Source organism: Littorina saxatilis, linkage group LG6 (genome assembly GCF_037325665.1).
Source record: "Littorina saxatilis isolate snail1 linkage group LG6, US_GU_Lsax_2.0, whole genome shotgun sequence".
Lineage (NCBI taxonomy): Eukaryota > Metazoa > Mollusca > Gastropoda > Littorinimorpha > Littorinidae > Littorina > Littorina saxatilis.
In genome coordinates this window covers 14,798,511-14,807,016 of record NC_090250.1, presented here as the reverse complement: position 1 = coordinate 14,807,016, position 8,506 = coordinate 14,798,511, and the positions used below count along the sequence as shown (strand labels likewise).

Sequence of the window (8,506 nt, the reverse complement as noted above, 5' to 3'; positions counted from 1 at the left end):
TTTGTATTATTATATAAGCACATGTTTACAAATATACATTTGCACATACAAACAATATCCTTACATTTAACATACATTTATATGGGTGAAGGTTCCTGAACAGGTAAGGGATGTAAGAAGGAGAGAGAGAGAGAGAGAGAGAGAGAGAGAGAGAGAGAGAGAGAGAGAGAGAGAGAGAGAGAGAGAGAGAGAGAGAGAGAGAGAACAAGAACAAGAACAAATCTTTAATCGTCTAAGGCCACAGCCCCTTACAATAGTGGTTAAAATAACAGCAATAGTATCTGCACAGTTAAAAAATTATAGTCACGCATAAAATTCAACAAATACATTAAAGACCCTGATGACATGTCACTGAACCTGATTTATAAGGGTTCGTCTCTTCTGTAACATGAAGAACACAAATCTGCTGAAGCTGTTCATCACATTATCCTCATTACTGCCACAGAAATACACAAGTTGTTGTTGCAGCGTCTTGAGTTCGAGATTTTCAAATACTTTGCTCGAAGGTCTTGATAAAAAGGACATAAAAATACAACATGGTGTTCATCTTCTTTATCAGCTGTACAGAGAGGACAGTTTCTTGTCGTTTGGTTTGGTGCGTACCGAAACTTGTGAGCGTTGATTTCGGATACTCCTGCGCGGAAACGAGTAAGAGCAACTCTGTACTTAATATCTTCGATTAATTCAATGTACTGTATTTCTCTTTTTCCAAGCATGTTTTGTAACAATTATAAATGTCCAAACGTTCACTGCATTCTAAAAAAGAGAACCATTCTTGACAAAAACAATCTTGTAAACGTCTTTTAAACTCTTGTAAGAAACACTTCTCATTCCCAACCATTCCGTACACAGCAGCAAAACCATTACAACATAAAAGACTCTGCACATGTGAGACCCAATTTGTGTGGCCCTTCGATGCCAAATTACATAAAGTTTTATATGCAATCTTGGAATATCTTGAATCAGGTTGCTTCAGCAGTGTAAACCAGTATTTCACACATCTGACTGCAGAGTTAATATACAGCGGATGTCTTCCCAATTCACCATACACAATGTTGTTTGGAGTTCGAATTGTCACTTTCAGAAACTTTTTACACGCAAACAGGTAGACCCTTTCCACAGAGTCATACTTTCCATATCCCTATAGCTCTGAACCATACAAGAGCATAGCGGTACCCCCTTCAAGAATTTCTTGTACATGTATGTGTTTTCAGGCTCCAGTGCGTGTAGGACGCAGGGACGCGGTGTTTGGGGAGCCCTGCTGTATCGTGTGGTGCATGCAGTATTGCGTTGTGGGCAGTGGAGTGGAGTGCTGTCTGTTTCACTTAATTGTGTTGTTTTCCAGGAAGAAGTTCAGCGAGTGGCGAGAGAAGTATGGCGATGTGTTCAGCTTCTACCGGGGCGGTCAGCTGGTGGTGGTGCTCAACGGTTACCAGGCCATACGGGACGCGCTGGTCAAGCATGGTCAAGACTTCTCCGGCCGCCCGCACTCCTTCCTCGTGGACAGGGTCTGTCAGGGCATGGGTCAGTACGATGCTGTGTTCAAAAGTTTCGTACGTCCCGGGGAAACCACCGTCACCATCACAGATCGGTCAAGGCTTTTACTTGGGAGAGAGACGGGCGCATTCGCCTAGTGGATAAGACGCTGGTCTCTCAAGCGAAAGGTCGTGGGTTCGAATCCCGGCCGCGCCTGGTGGGTCAGGACTGGAGAGTCTTCCGATATCCCAGATATACATATGCATATGTCCAGACCTGCTAAAGCCTTATACCCCTTCGTATGTACAAGCAAGCACAAGACCAAGTGCGCACGGAAAAGATCCATGTTAGTGGATTATAGAAACACGAAAATACCGAGCATACATCCCCCGAAAGTGGCGTATGGCTGCCTAAATGGCGGAGTAAAAACGGCCATACACGTTTAAAAAAAAAAAAACCGTGGGAGTTTCAGTCCATTAACGAAGAAGAACTTGGGAGAGAATCATCCTTCCGCGAAGACACATGTAAACAAAAGCCAGTATGATCGTCAGGGTGGGCCACAAAAAGAGGGACAAAATCAAACTCTCATATTTTCTAAGAAAATAATTGTTTCTTTCTGACCAGAATGTCCTTTGTTGTTGTTAACCACACTACCAGTGTTTCTGAACTTATCAACCAAGCGTGTGATAGTATGACGACGTGGTATTTTCTTTCCAGGGTGTTCGCGTCGAAACTGTCTTTGAACCAGAGTAGGCGACTTACAGTTCCACAATCTTGGTCCTCTCTTCGACGGAAAAGTGATCGTAGGGGTCCATTCTTCTGTCAGATAAAACTTACAGGTCTTCTGGATATATCACCTGAAAATCAGAAAGAAACAATTATTTTCTTAGAAAATATGAGAGTTTGATTTTGTCCCTCTTTTTGTGGCCCACGTCATCCAGCAGCGCGGGGCCTGGATTGAACATGTCATCAATTACTGACAAGAGCAACCAAATGTTCTTCGATTTCGAAATGCTTTGGTATAATAAAAATTTGAGATGTTGTCCACATCTGGTGAAAAAAATCTTGCGAAAATTCTTGTATTTGTAGAAACTATTACAGTTTCTTTTTGTCCCTCTTTTTGTGGTACACCCTGTATTTATGCCGTGTGAGATGGAATTTTTTGGCACAATGCATCACGCGTTCACATCGGCCAGCAGATCGCAGCCATTTCATTTTTCATTATTCATTTTTTTTTCATTACTTTATTGTCCCATCGCTGGGAAATTCGGGTCGCTTCCTCCCAGTGGAAAGCTAGCAGCAACGGAGTCGCGTTACCCAGGTGTCTGCGTGTTTAGGTGTATTCAGCCACCTGCACTTATGGCAGAATGACCAAGATCTTTAACGTGCCATTGTGGTGACACGGGGGTGGGAGATGGATACCGTCTCTGGGTCTGCACATAAAGTTGACCCGTGTCCGTTCGGCGCATATCCTACTTTTCACGGCCTATTATTCCAAGTCACACGGGTATTTTGGTGGACATTTTTATCTATGCCTATACAATTTTGCCAGGAAAGACCCTTTTGTCAATCGTGGGATCTTTAAGGTGCACACCCCAATGTAGTGTACACGAAGGGACCTCGGTTTTTCGTCTCATCCCAAAGACTAGCACTTGAACCCACCACCTAGGTTAGGAATAATCCACTAACGTCCTGACCCAGGGTCGAACTCGCAACCTCTCGCTTCCGAGCGCAAGTGCGTTACGACTCGGCCACCCAGTCCTCATTATCATCAGCACATCACGGTTTTGTGTTAACTTCTCAGCCCAGATACACATTCTTAGAATAATGTCCTGAATGGCTTTTGACCCAGTTTGTTTTTACCCAGATACACTATATTTCAGGACTGTCCGGGTCCTCAGGTAACGATAACAAAGAGCAGCGCAAGGTGAGCACGGAGATCCTCAGTCACCTGGGCATGGGGCACTCCTACCAACAGGTGCAAATCATGGAGGAGGTCATGCACTACCTGCAAGCCATCGAGGACCTCAAAGGTAAGAGCTTAGTGACGGTTAGACAAACACAATACCAGCACATGTTCATTCTAGTGGTGATGTTAAAAGTAATTTTACACTATTGATGTATTGTTAATTCACCGAGACAAACATCATGTTCGGAACTCTGTCATTTTCTGACTGACTGACAGACTATTGGGGTTAACGTCCTCTTAGACCAGTTGGCCTATATTGGGACAGGTATTAGTAATACGCCGAGGGTATGGTGTGATACCTTGACTCGAACAAGCCCGCTGTGGCTCTCTTCTTCGACACGCAAGCATCTACTATATAATACTGGTAGGATTTTCGGTGGTTTTTCGATTCCTGTCACCAAACCGCGCGGATTTGTGCCTTCTCCTTCGGTTGCTATGCCAACGTGACCCAGGAAATCGATTCCGCTAGGTCCCGACTTCCAATTTTGTCCACGAACAAAGTTTGAAGAGGTTTGTCTCGCAAATTTCAGCAGACAACAGTGAACTTTGACCTGAACTTTGACATCGCGGCGAAAGAGATCTGTGATTGGTTCTTCTTCAACTTTCGGTTCGACTAAACACGCGACCGCACCTCAGACGAACCTAGCTGTGTGTTTTATTTCTCTACCCCAGACGAACCTAAAATAATAAGAAGATAGATAGATCTGTTTATCTGTTAATGGAACTCCAAAATATTCCATAGATTTGTTTACTAAATAGTTCGAAACATTATCACCTGATAAGTCGCCGTATAACCTTATAGGTTCCAGCGACTAAATATTTTCCCCCGGTTCAACCATAGACATGTACGTCATCATGATCTCCCCTTAATTTGACCGTTATTTTGGCTGTCTTAGTGAAATGGTAAGATATATCTCTATGTTTTTTACATGTAAGTGTTCGGAAAAAATACAGTTATAGCAGCTATGTACAAAAATAAGCAGCATATGCTCTTTTCGCCAAAGTAAAGTCCTTTTTTCTTCTGGTTTCTTATATGTGTCACAGCACACCGCAAGCTTTTAGGCGAATAGCAAGTGAGTGGTATATATATATCATCAATTTTATAGTAGATAACGGTGTAAAATACTTACCATGTTCATGTCCGTTATACGTTTTCAATATTCCATATGTGTCATTTAATTGTGTGTTGCTTGATGCCATGTATGTATGTGTGTGTGTGTGTGTGTACATGACTTTAAATAAGCATGGATGGATGTGTGCACTCGATTGTGTGTGTGAACCATGTATATATTTTCTGTTGTCAATGTTGTCAATTAGATATGTTATACTATGCGTTTGAATCATTAAGTATTTTAGACGTCATACTTTTTTTCGTATCTTCACGATGGCTTTTTACCCGTTTAAATTTTAATGCTTCCAACTTTCAAAGCGCTGCACGGCTGGGAAGAGATGCGCACTTTTATCACTGTTGTTCATGTAGACGTAATCATGGATTCATGCAAACGTCATACCTGCTGTATTTTATTTTGTTTGTTTGTATAGTCGCGTGCGGTCGCGCAGTCTTTTTGGTCAGTTCCGATTACCTCCCATTGATGCGAAAACCTATATGACTGTTTTTTGTTATTTTTCTCTCTGTTAATTCACCAGTGGCTATGTAACATGTGTTATACCTTATAGGTTCCAGCGACTAAATATTTTTCCCCGGTGCAACCATAGACATGTACGTCATCATGATCTCCCCTTAATTTGACCGTTATTTTGGCTGTCTTAGTGAAATGGTAAGATATATCTCTATGTTTTTTACATGTAAGTGTTCGGAAAAAATACAGTTATAGCAGTTATGTACAAAAATAAGCAGCATATGCTCTTTTCGCCAAAGTAAAGTCCTTTTTTCTTCTGGTTTCTTATATGTGTCACAGCACACCGCAAGCTTTTAGGCGAATAGCAAGTGAGTGGTATATATATATCATCAATTTTATAGTAGGTAACGGTGTAAATTACTTGCCATGTTCATGTCCATTATACGTTTTCCATATTCCATATGTGTCATTTAATTGTGTGTTGCTTGATGCCATGTATGTATGTATGTGTGTGTGTGTGTACATGACTTTAAATAAGTGCACTCGATTGTGTGTGTGAACCATGTATATATTTTCTGTTGTCAATGTTGTCAATTACATATGTTATACTATGCGTTTGAATCATTAAGTATTTTAGACGTCATACTTTTTTTCGTATCTTCACGATGGCTTTTTACCCGTTTAAATTTTAATGCTTCCAACTTTCAAAGCGCTGCACGGCTGGGAAGAGATGCGCACTTTTATCACTGTTGTTCATGTAGACGTAATCATGGATTCATGCAAACGTCATACCTGCTGTATTTTATTTTGTTTGTTTGTATAGTCGCGTGCGGTCGCGCAGTCTTTTTGGTCAGTTCCGATTACCTCCCATTGATGCGAAAACCTATATGACTGTTTTTTGTTATTTTTCTCTCTGTTAATTCACCAGTGGCTATGTAACATGTGTTATACCTTATAGGTTCCAGCGACTAAATATTTTCCCCCGGTGCAACCATAGACATGTACGTCATCATGATCTCCCCTTAATTTGACCGTTATTTTGGCTGTCTTAGTGAAATGGTAAGATATATCTCTATGTTTTTTACATGTAAGTGTTCGGAAAAAATACAGTTATAGCAGTTATGTACAAAAATAAGCAGCATATGCTCTTTTCGCCAAAGTAAAGTCCTTTTTTCTTCTGGTTTCTTATATGTGTCACAGCACACCGCAAGCTTTTAGGCGAATAGCAAGTGAGTGGTATATATATATCATCAATTTTATAGTAGGTAACGGTGTAAATTACTTGCCATGGTCATGTCCATTATACGTTTTCCATATTCCATATGTGTCATTTAATTGTGTGTTGCTTGATGCCATGTATGTATGTATGTGTGTGTGTGTGTACATGACTTTAAATAAGCATGGATGGATGTGTGCACTCGATTGTGTGTGTGAACCATGTATATATTTTCTGTTGTCAATGTTGTCAATTACATATGTTATACTATGCGTTTGAATCATTAAGTATTTTAGACGTCATACTTTTTTTCGTATCTTCACGATGGCTTTTTACCCGTTTAAATTTTAATGCTTCCAACTTTCAAAGCGCTGCACGGCTGGGAAGAGATGCGCACTTTTATCACTGTTGTTCATGTAGACGTAATCATGGATTCATGCAAACGTCATACCTGCTGTATTTTATTTTGTTTGTTTGTATAGTCGCGTGCGGTCGCGCAGTCTTTTTGGTCAGTTCCGATTACCTCCCATTGATGCGAAAACCTATATGACTGTTTTTTGTTATTTTTCTCTCTGTTAATTCACCAGTGGCTATGTAACATGTGTTACAGAATTGCACCGGTGTAAGGGTTAACATTTTATTTTTCACCAAGAGAATATAATTCATTATATGCGGGATAATGTGCGGGGGGGGGGGGGGGGGGGGAGGGGTGCAAACAACATTTTCACAAGCACATAACCAACAAAATGACATCGCATGCGCAGCACACAAAGTGCGTAGCACGGGTACCACTAGTTGGGTTTGTTTCGTCAAAGTATCAAAATACGATCATGATAATCAGAGGCGAGAGATGATGCATGCGGAGGCGATTTCTGATGAGAAGAGCCTCATATTTGAGAGACAGTTATACTGTATACTTGGTACATTTTGTAATTGTGTGGTTGCAGGTGAAGCGACGGACCTGTTGGAGCTGACTCACGTGAGCATCTCCAACAACATCTGTTCCATCGTGTTCGGCAAGCGCTACGACTACCACGACCCGCTGTTCCTCACCTGCATGCTGGCCATAAAACAGAACTTCTACGACATCTATCACCTGGAGAACTTCAGCTTCGTCCCCTTCAAGGAATATATGCCCTTTGACCCCTTCAACTGTAAGGTAATTAATTATATACGATACCGATACATGCACACCCTGGCGGCGACTTTGCGATTTGTTTTTACTCCTGATATGTTGGAAGTCACCGAGACAAACTTCTCTTGACATTCTTGGTCACTTCCTCAGGAGATGCAGAAGAAGTGATAGAACTTTTACATGACGCCATTATTCAAGTTATGACGTTTTTTTCGAACTTTGTTTGGCTTCTGATGTCAGAGATTTCTTTCTGGTTGTTGTCTTTTAAAGAAAAAAAAAATCGATATCGTATCTCTTTAGCCGCGCTTTACACGTGTCAAGTTTTGGTTGTTGAAAGGACAAGGGGACTTTATGGAATGTGTAACCGCTGATACAAGCAACTGAAATGTTTGGTTCGACTGTTGACGTGATGCATAATTAAGCGAACTACGTTTCTGTTTCCGTTCAACAATGAACGTTGTTTATGTTCACTGTTAATTAACAATGTGCGGTAAAGCAGAATTAGTTGACGTGTTAGGTAGTTTGACAGTCGTGACATTTGCACACCATCTTGTTCTATATAGACTTGGTGCATGTTGGCTGATTGGTTGACGGATTGGTTATAGTAGAATCGTCCGCGTGTGTGTGTGTGTGTGTGCGTGTGTGTGTGTGTGTGTGCGCGCACGCGTGTACGTGCGTGCGTGCTCGTGTGTGTGTGTGTGTGTGTGTGTGTGTGTGTTTGTATATTTGTGTGTGTGTGCGAGGCTGACGCTAAGTACCGGCATGTCCGTATGAGAGGGCCTTAGGTACCGTGCATAGACCTTGGCTGCACTAGGTACCGCGCTAAGTACCTGCGATGTTAAAACCCATGTACATAATACTTTTGTGTGTTGTTTATGATGTTTATATGTAGGCATGTTAGTTTGAACTACGATCCTTTATTTTCGTAAATAAGGCTCATCATTTTGTCAAATAGTAGCGGTTTGAATTTCAAAGGTACTTAACGTATGAAATATACGTACAGAACCAACTTTTTACACACAACCTAAAAGTTCTCACTGCAGATTTAAAAATAACAGCAATCGTTCTCTTGTATTTAAATCATCATTGACAGCAAATAACTGAGTAGAAACATAGCCCTAATTGGGAGT

General features: G+C 41.2%; 1 protein-coding gene across 1 annotated transcript; it reads left to right on the top strand.

Annotated features, from left to right (window-relative positions):
- The first annotated feature begins 959 nt into the window (after positions 1-959).
- Positions 960-7,544, top strand: LOC138969611 (cytochrome P450 2B5-like). The gene is made up of 4 exons (XM_070342470.1): positions 960-1,524; positions 3,360-3,509; positions 7,189-7,400; positions 7,527-7,544. The coding sequence occupies exons 1-4, from the start codon at positions 1,203-1,205 to the stop codon at positions 7,542-7,544; spliced, it is 702 nt and encodes a 233-aa protein (XP_070198571.1). The 5' UTR covers positions 960-1,202.
- The last annotated feature ends 962 nt before the right edge of the window (positions 7,545-8,506 follow it).

Bases quoted from the DNA above. Each gene is read 5' to 3' on its own strand.
- LOC138969611 (XM_070342470.1), top strand. From the start codon at position 1,203: ATGTGTTTTCAGGCTCCAGTGCGTGTAGGACGCAGGGACGCGGTGTTT. The intron at 1,525-3,359 runs GTCAGTACGATG...ACTATATTTCAG, and splicing joins CAGGGTCTGTCAGGGCATGG to GACTGTCCGGGTCCTCAGGT. The intron at 3,510-7,188 runs GTAAGAGCTTAG...GTGTGGTTGCAG, and splicing joins AGCCATCGAGGACCTCAAAG to GTGAAGCGACGGACCTGTTG.